The sequence below is a fragment of the Balaenoptera borealis genome, assembly GCF_965194805.1.
Source record: "Balaenoptera borealis genome assembly, chromosome: 12".
NCBI classification, from domain to species: Eukaryota; Metazoa; Chordata; class Mammalia; order Artiodactyla; family Balaenopteridae; genus Balaenoptera; species Balaenoptera borealis.
Window position 1 is genome coordinate 9558026 of NC_138869.1, and position 20617 is coordinate 9578642.

The 20617-nt window shown below is 39.9% G+C and overlaps 1 protein-coding gene across 12 annotated transcripts in view; it reads left to right on the forward strand.

Moving 5' to 3' along the window:
• LOC309607261 (phosphatidate cytidylyltransferase, mitochondrial) overlaps positions 1-20617 on the forward strand; it is a 272769-nt gene that overhangs the window by 20803 nt on the left and 231349 nt on the right. For 11 of the 12 annotated variants that reach the window (XR_014232337.1, XR_014232338.1, XM_082345579.1 and 8 more), the window contains one exon: positions 12345-12490. The exons of the other annotated variant lie outside the window; for it this stretch is intronic. Coding sequence is in view for 9 of the 11 variants with exons in the window: in XM_082345579.1 (XP_082201705.1) it covers positions 12345-12490 (146 nt within the window). In the remaining 2 variants the exon portion in view is untranslated. The remainder of the gene's footprint in view (positions 1-12344; positions 12491-20617) is intronic. 12 annotated transcript variants of the gene reach the window in all.

Sequence of the window (20617 nt, forward strand, 5' to 3'; positions counted from 1 at the left end):
GCAGTGTGCAGGAGGGAAAGAGACTAAAAACAGGAAAGTTTTTTCATTCAGCATATAATTAGGGGAGTCTTCTCTGCCCGGCGCCCTTGTAAGCTCTGGGGATGAAGGAAATAAACAAGGCAGGCACGGTCCCTGCCCTCGTGGGGCTTTCTTTGTAGTTAAAAAAACAGCAAACACGTGGCAGCACAGACTAGGGGAGGAAGGAGAACGTTACTTTAGCGTAACCAGGGAAGGCCTCTCCCAAGGTGACGCTGGAACTGAGCACCAGCCTCTGAGGACCTGTGAGCAGAGCCCGGGTGAGAGCTGACCAGGCAGAGAGGAGTCTGTGGGAAGGATAGTTAGGACCGAGTCTGTGTCGGTTGCCCTGTATCCTTGGCCTCCGGAACTCTGCCGTGGCTCATGGCAGGCATCTGTGCATGTGTGTTGGGTGGATGGACAGAGCCCAGCAAGTCTGGATGGTGATGAGGGCTCGAACTAGGGCAGTGCCTCAGAGATGTGAACAGTTTCACGTGAAAATAATCAAGGTCAAACCATTAACTGCTTCAATTAAGTATTCTATTGATATTTAGTACTTTGCTTTTTTTTTTTTTCCTAAATCATAATATTACTTCATGGAAGGGAGCATTAGTAAAGTGTTAAAGACCCAGTCAGACTCCTGGGTTCACATCTTAGCTGTAGCCTTAATTAACTTTCTGCCTCCTTGTGACTCAGTTTCTTTTAAAAAAAAAAAAGTTCTCTCTAAAAAAGTTCTCTCTAAAAAAGGTTTTTATAGGGATTAAATTAAATCATACATGTAAAGTGCTTAGCCCAGTGCCTGGCACATAGTAAATGCTCAGTAAATGTTAGCCCTTTTTATTCTGGATACATGTTTGCTTGTATTAACACAGCCACTTAGAAAGGGCAAGACTACAGTCAGACCTGAGTTTGAACACCAGCCTCGTGGAGGTGCTGGAACCTTTCTGAGCCTGTTTTCTTCTTTGTAAAACAGAAATAACTATCTCATAAAAAGGTTTTCAATGAGATAATATTTATAAAAGCCCCCAGCTTCATACCTCATTGATGGTTGGGGCTCAGAAAGTGACTGCTATTATTATTTATTACTATTATTGTGTACTATTGCTGGCTACAGAGGTTTTCCTCAGGCTGAGACACCTTTATTTGCTCGATCATTCAGTGATTGGTGGGCGCTCAGCCTGCCTCCGTCCATCATTGTTTTATTAATGACACTGCTGCGAATCACTTTGGCCAAATTACTTTGGTATGGAAGGGGGCAGAGTTGGAAGTTGTCTAACTTCCTTGGACACATTCTCCAAATTGGAATTATGTTGTCAGTTATAATAATCATAGAACTTGTTGCATGTTGACAAATAATGCCTGTTTAAGTGAGCAGAGTACTTAAATCAGGTGGATTCACTTGGCCCTTTACAGTTCTTAGGAAACAAAAAACACCTTCAAGCACTGTCAGTAAGAGAGATAATGGGTTTGTTTTGATGCCAGATTGTCTGAACGCAGTCTCAGCTGCTTCTAGGAATAAGACAAAGCAGTGAGGAAGTGCCAGTTGAGTGATTCTTGGAGAAAAAAATTAGAAATGGGTGCCCGAACTCTAAAGTGTGAGTAAACATCCCCATTTCTGGATCCTGGTCAAAGCCAGTAAAGAAACATTTTCTCTGGGGTGAGAGTGTTAAGATTTATTCCATGACAGTCACACCATCTGTGACCTTGCAAGCAGTGTCATTGAATGACTTGCATGTTAGGGATTGACTCTTTGAATAATTTGGAAGCATACTTCTCCAGGCTTGGCAAGCTTGAGCTTTTGCTGAAGCCTCACTTGGAACTCTTTTTACTCAGTCACTTGCTAATTTCTGAGCATGCAACACTCCTGAAGGGATATTAATCACCAGTCATATCTAATGTTTCTGGATTACTTACTGTGTGTCAGGTATTGTTGTAAGTGCTTTGCATGTATTAACTCATTTAATCCTGGAAACTTGTAAACTAACAACTACTGCTGCTTCCATTTTACATTTGAGGATACCGAAACCCAGAGAAGTAAGTAGCTTGTCCTGGGTCATGTAGCTTCTAGTCCTGAGCTTGGATTAGAACACAGCCACTCTGGTTCCAGAACCATTGCTCTTAGCCCTTCACTGCTCTACAAAGTGTCTGTGAGGCATGTGTCATTCCTGGTTTACACCTGGGACACTCTTCCCCAGGGCCCCTTGTGTCTCGCTCCCCATTTCCGGTGAGCTTTTTCAGCTTGTGTTTTCTTCGGTGCACTTTCCATCATCTGAAGTACTGTTCATTTGTTGGGATTCTTGTCTCTGGTCCTTGTTCTACCACTAGGATGCTGAGGGCAGATGTTCTTGCCTGCTTTGCTTACTGTCCTCCAGGGCTTACAGTGGTACCTGACGTGTACTAGGTGCTCAGTAAATACTTGATGAATGAATGCGTGGATGGTTGTGACATTGGTTCCTTCCCGAACCAGTATCATAAATCTGATTCCTCCCCGTCCCTCCCTGCACCTCTCTGTTATGTGTTCTCTAAAGGAAGAGAAAATTTAATTTATTGATTGATTTATTGATTTATTTATTTTAAATAAATTTATTTATTTATTATTGGCTGTGTTGGGTCTTCGTTGTTGGGTCTTCGTTGCTGTGTGCAGGCTTTCTCTAGTTGCGGTGAGCGGGGGCTACTCTTCATTGCGGTGCGCGGGCTTCTCATTGCGGTGGCTTCTCTTGTTGTGGAGCACAGGCTCTAGGTGCACGGGCTTCACTAGCTGTGGCACGCAGGCTTCAGTAGTTGTGACTCACAGGCTGTAGAGTGCAGGCTCAATAGTTGTGATGCATGGACTTAGTTGCTCCGTGGCACGTGGGATCTTCCCGGACCAGGGCTCGAACCCGTGTCCCCTGCATTGGCAGGTGGATTCTTAACCATTGTGCCACCAGGGAAGTCCCAAAAAATTTATATATGATTCAAATTTATATCACTGAGTACATCAGCTATTTATTCTTATCTCATTCTCTTCCACGTGCAGTGATGGTATGTTTTCTGCAGCCATGGAGGTATTTTGGGGATGTATTTCGAATGATGTGTTAGGCTACCTCCTAGAAATACTGCCTTAGTCATCTTTTTTAAAATAAGAATTATTTTGTCCACATGCAAAAGAATGAAGTTGGACCCCCTAACATACACCCTACACAAAATGAACTCAAAATGAATCATGGATATAAGAGCTAAAACTGTAAGACTTTTAGAAGAGTCACTTTGGGTTATGCAGTGGTTTCTTAGGTATACACCAAAAGCACAAGCAACAAAAGAAGAAATAGATAAATAGGACTATATAAAAATTAAACTTCTGTGCTGCAAACGAAACTGTCAAGAAAGTGAAAAGGCAACCAACAAAATGGGAGAAAATACTTACAAATCATGTATCTGATAAGGGACTAAGTATCCAGAATGTATGAAGAATTCTTAGAATGCAGTAAAAAGACAAATAACCTAATATAGAAATGGGCAAAGGACATTTTTTCAAAGAAAGTATACAAATAGCAAATAAGCACATGAAAAGATGCTCAGCATCATTAGGGAAATGTCAAACAAACCATAGAGACCCTGTTTCATACCCACTACAATGGCTACAATCAAAACGACAGATGAGAACGGGTGTTTACGAGGATGTGGAGAAGCTGAAACCCTCATACATTGCTGGTAGCATGTAAAATGGCACAGCCGCTTTGGAAAAACAGTTTGGCAGTCCCTCAAAATATTAAACTTAGAGTAACTATATGACCCAACAGTTCTACTCCTGGGTATCTACGCAAGAGAGATGAAAACATATATCCAGACAAAAAGTCATACACAAATGGTCATAGCAGCGTTATTCATAAAAAATGGCCAAAAAGTAAAAACAACCCAAATACCCATCAACTGAGAGATGGATAAATAAAATGTGGTACATCCATCCAGTGGAATATTATTTAGTCATAAACAGGAATAAGTACTGATAAGTGCTACAACATGATGAACTTTGAAAACATTATGCTAATCATAAGAGACCATAAGTTGTGCAATTCCACTTATATAAAATGTCCAGGATAGGCAAATCTATAGAGACAGAAAGCAGATTAGTCTTTGCCTGGGGCTGGGGGTGGATGGGTGGAGGGAGAGTGACTGTTGGTACAGGGTTTCTTTTAGGGAGGCTGAAATGGTCTAAAATTAGATGGTTGCATAGCCCTGTAAATATACTAAAAAGCATGGAATTATGTACTTGACATAGATGAATTGTATGGTATGTGAATTACATCTCAAAAAAAAAAAAAAAAACTGTTTAAAGTGAGTATTACTTTGCCGTGTCGACTTCCAGTTTGGTCTCCTATTCCTGAACACTTTCACGTTGGGAGTCCCACGTTGTAACCTGCACTGAAATGCTCTGTTTTCATGTCACTTGCCGCCTGGGCAGAGCCTGTATCTTTGTATCACCAGAGTCCAGCATGGCTCCTGGCACTTAGAAACCACCCAGATATTTATTGAACTGAGATGACAGCAGTAATGCAGTTAGTCTAAGAGGGGTAAGTTACCCAGTCAGTATCTTAAAAACTCAGGGCTTCCTGCACCCTCTATCCTTGCCCTTCCCATATACACGTCGTCACAACAATATCTGCTTCACTATTTACAAAGCATTTTCTAATACCTTAATCATTTGAACCTAAAAGCAATTTTGTGAGGTTAGTATGACTATTACAGACATTTTGCAGAGGAGGAAACTGATTCAGAAAGGTTAAGTAACTCAACCGCAGCCACCCTGGGACATTGCCAGACTTGAGAGCCGGGGCCTTTCCACTCACATCCCTACCTTTGTAATAACGTCCCTGACCGCTGCGGACATGCTGGAATCATAGAGCAGGCCAGCTACAGATGGGTTATAAGCCTCTGAGTTTGTCTTATTTCAGATCAAGGAGAGGTTACCCTTTTGGTTACCCATTGAATTAGACTGGCAGTTCTCTGGCTTGAGCAGTTAAGAGTTAAACCCACCAGTAGAGGCATAAAATAAAAGTCAGCAGTCAGTTTTTCTCAGTCCCTGTATTTTGTTGTAAACATGTATCTGCAGGTAAGAAAAATTGATTCTTATGATCAGATGCTGGTTCATGCTGTGCTCACGATTTTATTCATTTTGTTCTGAAGCAGCGGGTAATAAGCCCATTTGCTTGCTGTTCCCCATGGCTGAGCCGGTTCTGCTGCACAGCAGTTGGAGAAATTCAGTTCAGCAGACATTTATTGATGTGCCTTCATGTGCCAGGCAGCGCGTGAGGAGCTGGGGGTTCAGGGACGAATAAGCTTCAGTCCTCGTTCTCAGAAAGTCCATAGTATTTTCCAGCTCCTTTCATCATGGCATGCAGTTGTTCTTTGGGGAGGATTTGGATTTGTATACCCATACATTTTGGTAACGTACAGTCCCTCTCTGAGAAAGTTACTATCTAAAATATAAGAACTTCTTGTTTGTGGAACGTACAGGGGAGAAGAAATGGCACAAATATTTAGAACTCAACAGTGATGCAATTTGATCTTTCACTTCTGAGCCAGCCTGTTAGATTCAGAGTTTGATGACATTTCATCCCTTCAGAGATTAATAGAAAACATTTATAGGCTCTGAATAAAAGCGTAAGGATTTACACAATTGAAAGTTAACCCAGCTGCCTCTCCATTCACATTTGCTGAGACATCATGTCTGTGCTTCTGTGAATTTATTTTAAAATGCTAGAAGTAGTGTGCCAACATTACAGAAGTGAGGGAAATGGAGGAAAATTACAAAGTGAAGTAAAACTAGTACCTAAGACATCACTGCCCTGATACTAAGAGGTGGCTGGGCCTTGGGCAAGCTGTCTTTGCAACTCCATCTCCTCATCATTGAAATTGAGAATAATTAGTACCCTCTTTTTTTAAAAAATTTATTTATGTATTTATTTTTGGCTGTGTTGGGTCTTCATTGCCGTGCACAGGCTTTCTCTGGTTGCAGCGAGCGGGGGCTACTCTTCATTGCGGTGCACAGGCTTCTCATCGCTGTGGCGTCTCTCGTTGCGGAGCCTGGGCTCTAGGCTCGTGGGCTTCAGTAGTTGCAGCACGTGGGCTCAGTAGTTGTGGCTCACAGGCTCTAGAGCGCAGGCTCAGTAGTTGTGGCGCACGGGCTTAGCTGCTCCGAGGCATGTGGGTTCTTCCCAGACCAGGGCTTGAATACGTGTCCCCGGCTCTGATAGGCAGATTCTTAACCACTGTGCCACCAGGGAAGTCCCAATCAGTACCTTCTTTACGAGGCTTTGCCAGCCCTGAGCGAGACAGCCAGTGTGAAGCACAGGCCATTAAAAAGCCCACAATAAATGTGTATCTTATTAGAGCAAACGTAACCATTTTAAAATAGTCCTTTTGTCTTCTTTTTCCTGTTTTTCTACAGTTGTTTCCTTCTTGTACTTTTGTATCCTGGTTTCTTAGCTGCACATTATTACATGGTCATTTTCCATCTCACAGTGTGTTGTTCCTGTAATTTTTAGTGGTTGCACCCTGCTCCGTGGTAGGTGTGGGTGCACCGTTCCCCTGTCTTGGGGCATTTGGTTGCTGCGAGGATTTCAGTGTTATAAATAGTGCTTCAGTGAACAGTTGTGTGTGTGGAATGTATTCAGTTGCTTCTTGGGAAACCTCAGGCGGGTTCCATCATCCCTGTGTCTCTGTTGCCTTCGTGCTAGATCGGGATAGGGCAGCATCCACCTGAGAGGACAGGTGCGTGGACAAATGAGGTAATATGACAAAGCAGACGCTCAGTGAACTTTGCCTCCTAACCTCTGTTTGGGTTTGTTGCTTGGGGCTTCCTCTCCAGAGATGAGGTTTCATCATTCACCGCTTCCAGAAGTATGTTAGCAGTTTATAAAGTCAAAAGCATTATGTGAAAGAACCAATTTCTCTACACCCTCACTAGCAGTCGTCCCAGGGTTTAACTATGTAACTCTCTTCCCTTTAAAATAATAGTGAAAAAACAGTCTCGTCTGTATTTGAGCAGCTTGTTAGGACAGGACTCACTTGAGCTCACTGCCCTAACCAGTCCCGACCTCATCTCACAAAGGTCGGGTTCCAGAGGCTGTTTGTAAGGCTTTTTCCAAAGCTTATAGTCCTCACATGCTTTCTACCAAATTGTAGTGTAAGTTGGTCCTTTGAAGCTTAAAAATCCAGTGTATTTTATTCCTTACTGAAGTATATACTTACTATTGGATGTCTTTTTATTTTTCCAAACAGACCAGTAGTTTGCTCCAGAAGATCTGCTGTGGCTGGTCATAATTTTGATGATTCCCTTCCCTGCTCCCAAGAAAAGAAATCGGTGAGGGTAACCACATGTCCTGGTTTGCCCAGTTTATACTTGTCCTGATGACTTTGCATTTCCCACTTCACCCTCAAAAGTGACCTAGTTTGGATGATAAGTTACATTGTCACCCTCCCCCCAGGGGATTCCTCAGCAGCTGAGGTATCTGCCTGCTCTTTCCACCTCACTCCTCCACCAGACGACTTTCTATCTGCCCAGCAAAGGGTTCAGCCACATGGCTTTCTCCAAGCTTCCCCAGAGGGTCCTCACGTGTGCCCAGCCTCTTCTGAGTTAACATTAGCCCAATAGGCGTTCACACAAGTTTTCCCATTTCCTCACTCTTTTGCCCCCATATCTTGCTGATGGTCGCCAGTGGCATGGGCAGGGTAGGGCACTTTAAGTTTGCTTCAAAAGTTGTTCTTTGTCCTTTGGAATTAGTATTTTGCAGCTCAGTTCATCCCACAGGCAAATGTAAGGTTCCTCATTTCTCACCACTTGCAATTTTTTTTAACTTTAAACTGAGCGTAGTCTTTTTTTTTTTTAAACTAAATTTCATACTTTTTTTCCAGATGCTTTGGCATCATATAGAGGCAGCCTTTGGTGCTTTATTTTTTAATTGAAGTATAATTGACTTACAGTATTATATTAGTTTCAGTGTACAACACAGTGATTTTATATTTTTATAAATTACAAAATGATCACCATGGTAAGTCTAGTTATCGTCTGTCACCATACGTAGTTATTACAACGTTACTGACTATATTCCCTATGCTGTATATTACATCCCTGTGACATTTCTTTTATAACTGGAAGTTTATACTTCTTAATCTCTCTCACCTATCTCACTCATCTCTCTACCCCCATCCCCTTTGGCAACCATACGTTTGTTCTCTGTATCTGTGAGTCTGTTTCAGTTTTGTTGTTTGTTTTGTTTTTTAGTTTCCACATATAAGTGAAATCATACAGTATTTGTCTTTCTCTGACTTATTTTGCTTAGCATAATACCCTATAGGTCAATCCATGTTGTCGCAAATGGCAAGATTTCCTTCTTTTTTTATGGCTAATATTCCATTGTGTGTGTGTGTGTGTGTGTGTGTGTGTATGTGTGTATGTGTATATATATATATATATATATATATATATATATATCCCATCTTCTTTATCCATCCATCCATCAGTGGGCACTTAGGTTGCTTCCATATCTTGGCAGTTGTAAATAATTCTGCAGTGAACATAGAAGTGCATATATCTTTTCAAATTAGTGTTTTGTTTTCTTTGGGAAAATACCCAGAAGCGGGATTCCTGGATCATACAGTAGTTCTATTTTTAATTTTTTGAGGAACCTTCATACTGTTTTCTGTAGTGGCTGTACTAATTTACATTCCTGAATGAGGGTTCCCTTTTTTCCACATCCTTGCCAACACTTGTTACTTGTAGTCTTTTTGATGATAGCCATTCTGACAGGTGTAAGGTGGTATCTCATTGTGGCTTTATTTTGCATTTGCCTAATGATTAGTGATTTGAGCATCTCTTCATGTGTCTATTGGCCATCTGTATAAAACTTCTTTGGAAAAATGTCTATTCAGATCTGCTGCCCATTTTTTTTTTTAATTTTTATTTATTTGTTTATTTATTTATGGCTTGTGCTGGGTCCTCGTTTCTGTGCGAGGGCTTTCTCCAGTTGCGGCAAGCGGGGGCCACTCCTCATCGCGGTGCGTGGGCCTCTCACTATCGCGGCCTCTCTTGTTGCGGAGCACAGGCTCCAGACGTGCAGGCTCAGTAATTGTGGCTCACGGGCCCAGCTGCTCCGCAGCATGTGGGATCCTCCCAGACCAGGGCTCGAACCCGTGTCCCCTGCACTGGCAGGCAGACTCCCAACCACTGCGCCACCAGGGAAGCCCCTGCTGCCCATTTTTTAATCAGGTTGTTTGGGTTTTTTTTGTTGTTGAGTTGTATAAGTTGCACATATCATTTGCAAGTATCTTCTCCCATTAAATAGACTGCTATTTTGTTGATCGTTTCCTTCGCTGTGCAAAAGCTTTTTAGTTCGATGTAGTCCCATTTGTTTATTTTTGCTTTTATGTCCCTTGCCTGAGGAGACAAAGCCCCCCAAAATATTGCTAAGACTGGTATTAAAGCTCATACTGACAGAGTTTTATGGTTTCAGGTCTTACTTTTAAGTCTTTAATCCATTTTGAGTTTATTTTTGTATGTGGTGTGAGAAAGAAGTCCAGTTTCATTCTTTTGCATGTAGCTATCCAGTTTTCCAATACCATTTATTTATTTATTTATTTTAATTTTATTTATTTATTTATTTATTTATTTATTTTTGGCTGTGTTGGGTCTTTGTTGCTGGGCATGGGCTTTCTCTAGTTGCAGTGGGCGGGGACTACTCTTCATTGCAGTGCGCGGGCTTCTCACTGTGGTGGCTTCTCTTGTTGTGGAGCACAGGCTCTAGGCATGCGGGCTTCAGTAGTTGTGGCACTTGGGCTCAGTAGTTGTGGCTTGCGGGCTCTAGAGCACTGTCTCAGTAGTTGTGGTGTATGGGCTCAGTAGCTGTGGTGCACGGGCTTAGTTGCTCCGCAGCATGTGGGATCTTCCCAGACCAGGGCTCGAACCCGTGTCCCCTGCGTTGGCAGGTGGATTCTTAACCACTGCGCCACGAGGGAAGCCCTCCAATACCATTTATTGAAGAGACTGTCTTTTCCCCATGGTATATTCTTGCCTTCTTTGTCATAGATTAATTGAACATATAAGTGCGGGTCTATTTCTGCACTCTCTGTTCTGTTCCTTTGATCTATGTGTCTGTTTTTGTGCCAGTGCCATACTGTTTTAATTTCTGTAGCTTTGTAGTGTAATTGGAAATCAGGAAGCATGATACCTCCAGCTTTGTTCTTCTTTCTCAAGATTGCTTTGGCTTTTTGGGGTCTTTTGTGTTTCCATATAAATTTTAGAATTATTCATTCTAGTTCTGTGAAAAATGCCACTGGTACTTTGATAGGGATTGCACTGAATCTGTAGGTTGCCTTGGGTAGTATGGTCATTTTAACAATATTAACTCTTCCAATCAATGAGCATGGTTTATCTTTCCGTTTGTTTGTGTAGTCTTCAGTTTATTTCATCAATGTCTTATAGTTTTCTGAGTACAAGTCCTTTACCTCCTTGGTTAGATTTATTCCTAGGTATTTTATTCTTTTTGATGGCAGTGTAAATGGGATTGTTTTCTTAATTTATCTTTCTGATATTTCATTGTTAGTATATAGAAATGCAACAGATTTCTGTATATTAATTTTGTATCCTTCAACTTTAGTCAATTCATTTGTTCTAATAGTTTTTTTTGGTGGCATCTTTAGGATTTTCTATGTGTAGTATCATGTCATCTGCAAACACTGACCGTAAAAGAAGTTTTACTTCTTCCTTTCTAATTTGGATTCCCTTTACCTCTTTTTCTTGTCTGATTGCTGTGGCTAGGACTTCCAATGCCAGGTTGAATCAAAGTGGCGACTGTGGGCATCCTTGTCTTATTCCTGATCTTAGAGGAAATGCTTTCAGCTTTTCACCATTGAGTATGATGTTGGCTGTATGTTTATCATATATGTCCTTTATTATGTTGAGTGTATTTCCTCTATACCTACTTTGTTGAGAGTTTTGATCATAAATGGATGTTGAATTTTGTCAAAAACTTTTTCTGCATCAATTGAGATGATCATATGATTTTTATTTTTCAGTTTGTTAATCTGGTATATCACATTGATTAATTTGCAGATATTGAACCATTGTTGCATCCCTAGGATAAATCCCACTTGATCATGGTGTGTGATCCTTTTAGTATATTGTTAAATTCGATTTGGTGATATTTTGTTGAGGATTTTTACATCTAAGTTTATCATTGATATTGGCCTGTATTTTTCTTTTCTTTTCTTTTCTTTTTTGTGTGGCATGTTTGTCTGGTTTTGGTATCAGGGTGATGCTTCCTGCTTGTGTGGTTTGGCATCAGGGTGATGCTGGATGTTTCCCAATCTTGGAGGAGTGGCCTTATGTAGGAGATGTCCTATGGGTCCCAGCAGCACTCTCCCTTCTGGTCACCAGGACTATATAGGGGTGCCCCCTTTATGGGCCACATAGGCCCTTCTCTTGTGGTGGGGCTGACTTCTTTGGGCATGCTCATAGGCAGGGCTGGTCCCTGCCAGTTAGCTGCCAGGCCCTGCCTGTGTGGTGGCCACTGGCCTGCTGGTGGTTGGGGCTTGTCCAAGGGTGATTGGATGTAGGGCCTGGGGCTGGTTCTGACCCAGTAGTGAGCAGGCCTGGTGCTAATAGGCTAGAGGGAGGACTCCAAGATGTCACTTGCCAGCACCAGTGTCCTCATGGAAGAATTAGCTCCTCAGAATGGCCGCCATCAGTGTCTGTGTCCCCAGGAGTCCCAGTTGCCTCTTGGCTTCTCTAGAAGATCAGCAAGTTCACCACTTGCAATTTTTTAAATTATATCTGCTTTAAAGTTTATCTTAAATGTAAACCTTGCCCTTATCAAATATAATAAGGTTATTTATATTCATAAAGCGCCTCAAAAGCCCTCATGCAAACAGCAAGCAGGGCCAAGCTGAGTAAGCAGTACCAAGGACACAGCTATGGTGAGGCACACGACCCCATCTCTGTGACTGGTCACAGACAGAGTTTTGTTCACAAGATGAAAGTTTATAAATACAGAAGCTTCTGCATTGGAAAAGCAAACACATATTAACCTCTCAGTGGTGACTACCTTTTGTACTTAGGTAACTATATTTTAACTGGCTAAAGGGCTTTGTGATTTGAGAGGCTCTCTTTCCCCCCAAACATGTGCCTGTGTTTCTGGGGTACTGTGTTCACGGTTTTAAGGTGGAAAAGCAAGTGTTTTGAATGAGAGATCCTGCCAGGTTGAACTAGTGCAGTGTCAGCTGGGGGACTGTAGTTCACAGGTCAGAATGTGAATTCGCAGTGGAAAATTTGTTTTTCTGTTTGTTTTAACCAGGTGACTTTCGGATGGTGGTCGGAGAGGATAAGGCAAAAGTGTTGAATATTGTGAAGCCCAACATAGCCCACTTTCGTGAGCTCTATGGCAGCATTTTACAGGAGAATCCCCAAGTGGTGTATAAAATCCAGCAAGGCAGCCTGGAGGTAAACTATCTGTGGGAAATCCTGTGGATTTATGTTCTTCCATATATTTGAAATAAGGCTAAAAGGTACACAAATGACTAGTAAGTGACTAGTAATAAGAGGCTGCCTTTGGAGAAGGGGACCAAGGGCTGACATGAGGCAGGGGGTGGGGACTGGTCTTCACCATGTGTCTTTTTTGCCATTTGAAGTTCTTACTATGTATGTTAATTATTAATCAAAAATGAGTGAAAATCAACTCTGAAATTACCTTCTTTCCATCCCCAAGCCCATCTGCCTCCCCAGAGGTAGCCTTATTAACAGTTTGGCATGTTTTCTTCCAGATCTTGTTGCATGTACTTTTGTATGTATTTGTACATATACACATGTATGAAGCAGTTTGGTCTTTTTTGTTTGGTTTTATTTTACATAAATGTATTCATACCAGTTATTCTGAAGCTTGTTTTTTCTCCACTTGTTATATGTATCATGTCTTGGAACTTTTCTTTTGATACATCAAACAAAACTTTCTTTCAAGGCATTCTTCAAATTATTAAATTTTTTGAAAAGAAAAATCAAAGAGCCTTTCCTTTGAGAAAAATAATTTGCATTTAAGATTTTTTAAACTATAGAATTCATAGTTTTTTATCTTTAAGATAAGGAACACTATTTTACTTTTTAAATGCTCTTCCTCTTCCACATAATAGGGGCAATTAATATTATGTTGAATGACAAATTAATGGCATTTCTAGAACTGAAAGGGAACTTTTAAAAAGTAGGAATTATTTTAAATGTAATATTGGAGAATAACATGAATGCCCAGAATACCCACCACTCAGGTTAACAGATTTTGCCATGTTTGCTTTAGATTGAGGTTTTTTGTTTCTAATTTTTACTTTTCTCAAAGTAATGCATGCATATTGTTTAAAAACCAAGTGGCACCCCAAGGTTTGTAACAAAAAGCAGCAGTTCCCTGCTGTACACTTTCCTACTTGTCTGTGCTACTTCCCAGAGCAACTGCTTTTGTCTCCTTCACTGATTCTTCTTATGTTTACCTCCATATTTCTAAGTAATATGATTTGATTGTTATTATTGATTTTTTTCAATTTGTACTTTATTTTTGTCATCTTTCTATGGAAAATGAGGATTTTTTACTCTCTTATGCACTGCAATCAACCCACATACATTCTCTCTCTCTCTTTCTCTCTCTCCTTCTCCCCCCCCGCCCCTCCACCGCTTATGCTCCTTGTATAGTTATTACATAATTTTGGGTTAGGGTAATAGTCGATATTTACTTTATTATGACAACTGACTTTCTTCATTGCTAAGTTATACTACTATGAAATTTCCTTTCCTGTACAACTTTGTTTTTCTTGGAGTTAATCACTGTCTCATTTCTTTCACTTGCTTAGTTTCTACGTACCTGTAACTAATTCACCCTCAAATTCTGCTACAAATCTGTAAAATATCTCCCACTGTAGACAGACACATCAGGTGTGTTCTCTGTTTCTTGCTTTTCTCGGGGACGTTCTTCCTGTAGCCCTGTGTCCCCTGTTCCTTTCGGGGCTGGTTGTGTTCTAGGCTTGATGCACAGCTCTTCTCCTGAAACTTTCTTTCATTAATACCAGAGAATTTCTTCCCCTCTCCTTTGCTAGTTTTCGGTTTTCTGGATCTTTTCCTCTTTCACAGTTTACACTTTAATTTTGATGAAGTATACCTTTTAGTACTTCCTAACATAGGTTGTGAAGGAGGTAAATTTTTTGAGACCATGTACATCTGAAAATTGTACCCTCACACTGATTGATAGTTTGAGCTAGATATCAAATTCTAGGCTGTAAGTAATTTTCCCTCAGAAGTTTTAATTCATAGCTTCATTTATTCTAGCTTCTAGTGTTGCAGTCAAAAGTCCAACACTAGAGACTGTCGTACAGAGTGAAGTAAGTCAGAAAGAGAAAACCAAATATCGTATATTAACGCATGTATGTGGAACCTAGAAAAATGGTACAGATGAACCGGTTTTCAGGGCAAAAGTTGAGACACAGATGTAGAGAACAAACGTATGGACACCAAGGGGGGAAAACCGCAGTGGGGTGGGGATGGTGGTGTGCTGAATTGGGCGATTGGGATTGACTTGTATACACTGATGTGTATAAAACTGATGACTAATAAGAACCTGCAGTATAAAAAAACAAACAAACAAACAAACAAAAAAACAACTAATACTAAACTTTCTTTGGGTTATTTGTATGGAAATATGTTAGTATAAATGTTTCAGACATTACATGAAATTTCTAAAAATCTTATATGTTCTGGTATAATGTTATAAGTCATAATTCTACTTATTACTTTAAAATGTATATCTCAGAAATAAATAAATTTCCTTCTCAAGTGCATTATTATGAACTTTCATCAAATCTTTAACCGTGGTCATTTTTAAGTCTTTTGTCATTTACAGACAGTTCTGGGTGTACTCTGATGCTTTTGCAAAAATGTTCCTATAAAAGGGTTTCATCTTCAAGGAATTCGTGGAAAAGACTCTGACAAGTACAGGTTTCTGGTAACTGACTATACTGCTGAACTGAATGAATAAGCATTTTCAGAGCTCTAATGGAAAACTGATGAATTCATAAAAGTGCTAACAAAAGATCAAGATTGAAAAAAGAAATTAATTACATGGGACTGAGTGAACTGATGAGGATGATTATAATTTTTGTGACTTTCTGTTTGAATTAAAAAAAAAAAAAAAGTCCAACACTATTCAGATTCCCTATCCTTTGGATGTGACCTTTTTTATCTCTCTGACAGTATTTAGGATCTTTTCCTTTTTTCCAGTATCCTTAAATTTCATGATGATTTGCCTTTGTCTTTGTGTATATGTTTTTCATTTATTTTTTAATTATTATTATTTTTTTGGCTGCACCACGCAGCTTATGGGATCTTAGTTCCCCAACCAGGGATCAAACCCTTGCCCCCTGCAGTGGAAGTGTGGAGTCCTAACTGCTGGAATGCCAGGGAATTCACATGTTTTTCATTTATTACTCTGGCATTTCATGAGCCTCTTTTGGAAATTCACGAGCTTCAATTCTAGGAAATTTTCTTTTATCATTTCTGTAATGAAATTTTCTTTTATAATTTCTTCATATCCATTTTCTTAGTTTGTTCTTTCTAGAATTCCTGTTAGTTGGTTGTTGGACCTCCTTGTTCGATTGTTTCTTTCCCTCATTCCTGTTTCTTCGGGTTTTTGTTCTGTTTTCCAGAAGAATTTTTTGAATCGATCTTCTAACACTTCTGTTGAATTTTTAATTTCCTCCGAATGTTCTTTTTTATAGCATTCTGTTCTGTTGTATGAATGCATTATCTTTCCTCATCTCTTTAATGATCCTTATTATAATTTTTGAAGTTTTTTCTTGCTCTCTATATTGTCTCTGTTTGTCTTAGTTCCTTTTTTTCTATGGATTCACTCTCATCTGTTGTGTTAGAAGCTTTTCTCAAATGTTTGCACATCCTTTGTGGCCTGTTTTTTAAAGAGCAAGGCAGTTTAAAAAATGCAGACTGGGAGTTCTTTGTGATGGATAGAGCTTGTCAGCTGGTGAGCTTCACTGTAGGATTTGGGACAAGGACCTGGCTGTTTCATTGGAGGACCCCAACTTTCAGTATCTGTAGAATTTCTCCAGAGAGACATCATCTACTCTCTGGTTAGAGGCTAGGGAAAGATAATGTGTCTAGCTGCCAACTTTTAGAACTGAGCAAGGGAAAAGAGCTGGGAATTTCCTTTAACTGTGAAAATAAACTTCCAAATCCCTCAGTATGGCCTCTGAAATCCTGGATGGTCTATCTAGGTTCTACTGGCTTCTTGTTGTGGGGAAATGCACAAGAATAAGATTAGTGAGCTGAGCTTCAGTTCCCAGAGCTGCATCTAATCTTAAAGCTGCCACTGATACCCAACTTCTCCCTCCTCTGCTGCCCATTCCAAATTCCCCTCACCCTTTCTAGCATTTCGGCTGGTCTAGGTGAGGTGGCTCAGACCCTCATCCCTGAGGAGTCTGAGACCTGGGTCACCATGCTCATCTCGGACTGTAGCTACTGCACTTTCCATTTACCATCAAAGTTGGGCAAGAGGTAGTAAGAGATGTGTACCAGCAGCCCTACCTCCTGATGGTCAGGTTTAATTATTTCTGCCAGTATGGTGATTCATTTCTTTGTCTTCTGGACTTCTTGTCTGCCTGGGATTCTAAAGTGATTGGACTGCAGTTATAGCTTTAAGTTGTTTTTTTTTTTAATTAGTTATCCATTTTATACATATTAGTGTATATATGTCAATCCCAATGTCCCAATTCATCACACCACCATCACCCCCCTGTGACTTTCCCCCTTGGTATCCATACTTTTGTTCTCTACATCTGTGTCTCTATTTCTGCCCTGCAAACCGGTTCATCTGTGCCATTTTTCTAGGTTCCATATATATGCGTTAATATACGATATTTGGTTTTCTCTTTCTGACTTACTTCACTCTGTATGACAGTCTCTAGGTCCATCCACGTCTCTACAAATGACCCAAGTTTGTTCCTTTTTATGGCTGAGTAACATTCCATTGTATATATGTACCACATCTTCTTTATCCATTCGTCTGTTGATGGGCATTTAGGTTGCTTCCATGACCTGGCTATTGTAAATAGTGCTGTAGTGAACATTGAGGTGCATGTGTCTTTTTGAATTATGGTTTTCTCTGGGGATATGCCCAGGAGTGGGATGGCTGGTTCATACGGTAATTTTATTTTTAGTTTTTTAAGTAACCTCCATACTGTTCTCCATAGTGGCTGTATCAATTTACATTCCCACCAACAGTGCAAGAGGGTTCCCTTTTCTCCACACCCTCTCCAGCATTTGTTGTTTGTAGATTTTCTGATGATGCCCATTCTAACTGGTGTGAGGTGATACCTCATTGTAGTTTTGATTTGCATTTCTCTAATAATTAGTGATGTTGAGCAGCTTTGCATGTGCTTCTTGGCCATCTGTATGTCTTCTTTGGAGAAATGTCTATTTAGGTCTTCTACCCATTTTTTATTGGGTTGTTTGTTTTTTTAATATTGAACTGCATGAGCTGTTTATGTATTTTGAAGATTAATGCTTTGTCTGTTGATTCGTTTGCAAATATTTTCTCCCATTCTGAGGGTTGTCTTTTTGTCTTGTTTATGTTTTCCTTTGCTGTGCAAAAGCTTTGAAGTTTAATTAGGTCCCATTTGTTTATTTTTGGTTTTATTTCCATTACTCTAGGAGGTGGGTCAAAAAAGATCTTGCACTGATTTATGTCAAACAGTGTTCTTCCTATGTTTTCCTCTAAGAGTTTTATAGTGTCTGGTCTTACATTTAGGTCTCTAATCCATTTTGAGTTTATTTTTGTGTATGGTGTTAGGGAGTGTTCTAATTTCATTCTTTTACATGTAGCTGTCCAGTTTTCCCAGCACCACTTATTGAAGAGACTGTCTTTTCTCCATTGTATATCCTTACCTCCTTTGTCATAGATTAGTTGACCATAGGTGCATGGGTTCATCTCTGGGCTTTCTATCCTGTTCCATTGATCTATATTTCTGTTTTTGTTCCAGTACCATATTGTCTTGATTACTGTAGCTTTGTCTTATAATCTGAAGTCAGGGAGTCTGATTCCTCCAGCTCTGTTTTTTTCCCTCAAGACTGCTTTGGCTATTCAGGATCTTCTGTGTCTCCATAGGAATTTTAAGATTTTTTTGTTCTAGTTCTGTAAGAAATGCCATTGGTAATTTGATAGGGATTACACTGAATCTGTAGATTGCTTTGGGTAGTATAGTCATTTTCACAGTATTGATTCTTCCAATCCAAGAACATGGTATATCTATTCAACTGTTTGTATCATCTTTAATTTCTTTCATCAGTGTCTTATAGATTTCTGCATACAGGTCTTTTGTCTCCCTAGGTAGGTTTATTCCTAGGTATTTTATTCTTTTTGTTGCAGTGGTAAATGGGAGTGTGTCCTTAATTTCTCTTTCAGATTTTTCATCATTAGTATATAGGAATGCAAGAGATTTCTGTGCATTAATTTTGTATCCTGCAACTTTACCAAATTCACTGATGAGCTCTGGTAGTTTCCTGGTGGCATCTTTAGGATTCTCTATGTGTAGTATCATGTCATCTGCAAACAGTGACAGTTTTACTTCTTCTTTTCCAATTTGTATTCCTTTTATTTCTTTTTTCTTCTCTGATTGCCGTGGCTAGGACTTCCAAAACTATGGTGAATAAGAGTGGCGAGAGTGGATATCCTTGGCTTGTTCCTGATCTTAGAGGAAATGCTTTCAGTTTTTCACCATTGAGAATGATGTTTGCTGTGGGTTTGTCATATATGGCCTTTACTATGTTGAGGTAGGTTCCCTCTGTGCACAGTTTCTGGAGGGTTTTTATCAAAAATGGGTGTTGAATTTTCTCAAAAGCTTTTTCTGCATCTATTGAGATGATCATATAGTTTTTATTCTTCAATTTGTTAATATGGTGTATCACATTGATTGATTTGCGTATATTGAAGAATCTTTGCATCCCTGGGATAAATCCCACTTGATCATGGTGTATGATCCTTTTAATGTGTTGTTGGATTCTGTTTGGTAGTATTTTGTTGAGGATTTTTGCATCTATATTCATCAGTGATATTGGTTGGTAGTTTTCTTTTTTTGTAGTATCTTTCTCTGGTTTTGGTATCAGGGTGATGGTGACCTCATAGAATGAGTTTGGGAGTGTTCCTTACTCTGCAATTTTTTGGAAGAGTTTAAGAAGGATGGGTGTTAGCTCTTCTCTACATGTTTGATGGAATTCACCTGTGAAGCCATCTGGTCCTGGACTTTTGTTTCTTGGAAGATTTTTTTTTTTTTTTTTTTTTTATTTATGGCTGTGTTGGGTCTTCGTTTCTGTGCGAGGGCTTTCTCTAGTTGTGGCAAGCGGGGGCCACTCTTCATCGCGGTGCGCAGGCCTCTCACTATCGTGGCCTCTGTTGTTGCGGAGCACAGGCTCCAGACGCGCAGGCTCAGTAATTGTGGCTCACGGGCCCAGTTGCTCCACGGCATGTGGGATCTTCCCAGACCAGGGCTCGAACCCGTGTCCCCTGCATTGGCAGGCAGATTCTCAACCACTGCACCACCAGGGAAGCCCTCTTGGAAGATTTTTAATCACAGTTTCAATTTCATTACTTGTGATTGGTCTGTTCATATTTTCTATTTCTTTCTGGTTCAGTCTTGCAAGGTTATACCTTTCAAAGAATTTGTCCGTTTCTTCCAGATTGTCCGTTTTATTCGCATAGAGTTGTTTGTAGTAGTCTCTTAGGATGCTTTGTATTTCTGCGGTGTCCATTGTAACTTCTCCTTTTTCATTTCTAATTTTATTGACTTGAGTCCTCTTCCTCTTTTTCTTGATGAGTCTAGCCAATGGTTTATCAATTTTGTTTATCTTCTCAAAGAACCAGCTTTTAGTTTTATTGATCTTTGCTGTTGTTTTCTTTGTTTCTATTTCATTTATTTCTGCTCTGATCTTTATGATTTCTTCCTTCTACTAACTTTGGGTTTTGTTCGTTCTTCTTTCTCTAGTTCCTTTAGGTGTAAGGTTAGATTGTTTATTTGAGATTTTTCTTGTTTCTTGAGGTAGGCTTGTATTGCTATAAACGTCCCTCTTAGAACTGCTTTTGCTGCATCCCATAGATTTTGGATCGTCGTGTTTTCGTTGTCATTTGTCTCTAGGTTTTTTTTTATTTCCTTTTTTATTTCTTCAGTGATCTCTTGGTTATTTAATAATGTATTGTTTAGCCTCCATGTGTTTGTGTTTTTTACGTTTTTTTCCCTGTAATTGATTTCTAATCTCATAGCGTTGTGGTCAGAAAACATGCTTCATATGATTTCAAATTTCTTAAATTTACTGAGGCTTGATTTGTGACCCAAGATGTGATCTATCCTGGAGAATGTTCCATGTGCACTTGAGAAGGAAGTGTAATCTGCTGTTTTTGGATGGAGTGTCCTATAAATATCAATTAAATCTGTCTGGTCTATTGTGTCATTTAAAGCTTGTGTTTCCTTACTAATTTTCTGTTTGGATGATCTGTCCATTGGTGTAAGTGAGGTGTTAAAGTCCCCCACTATTATT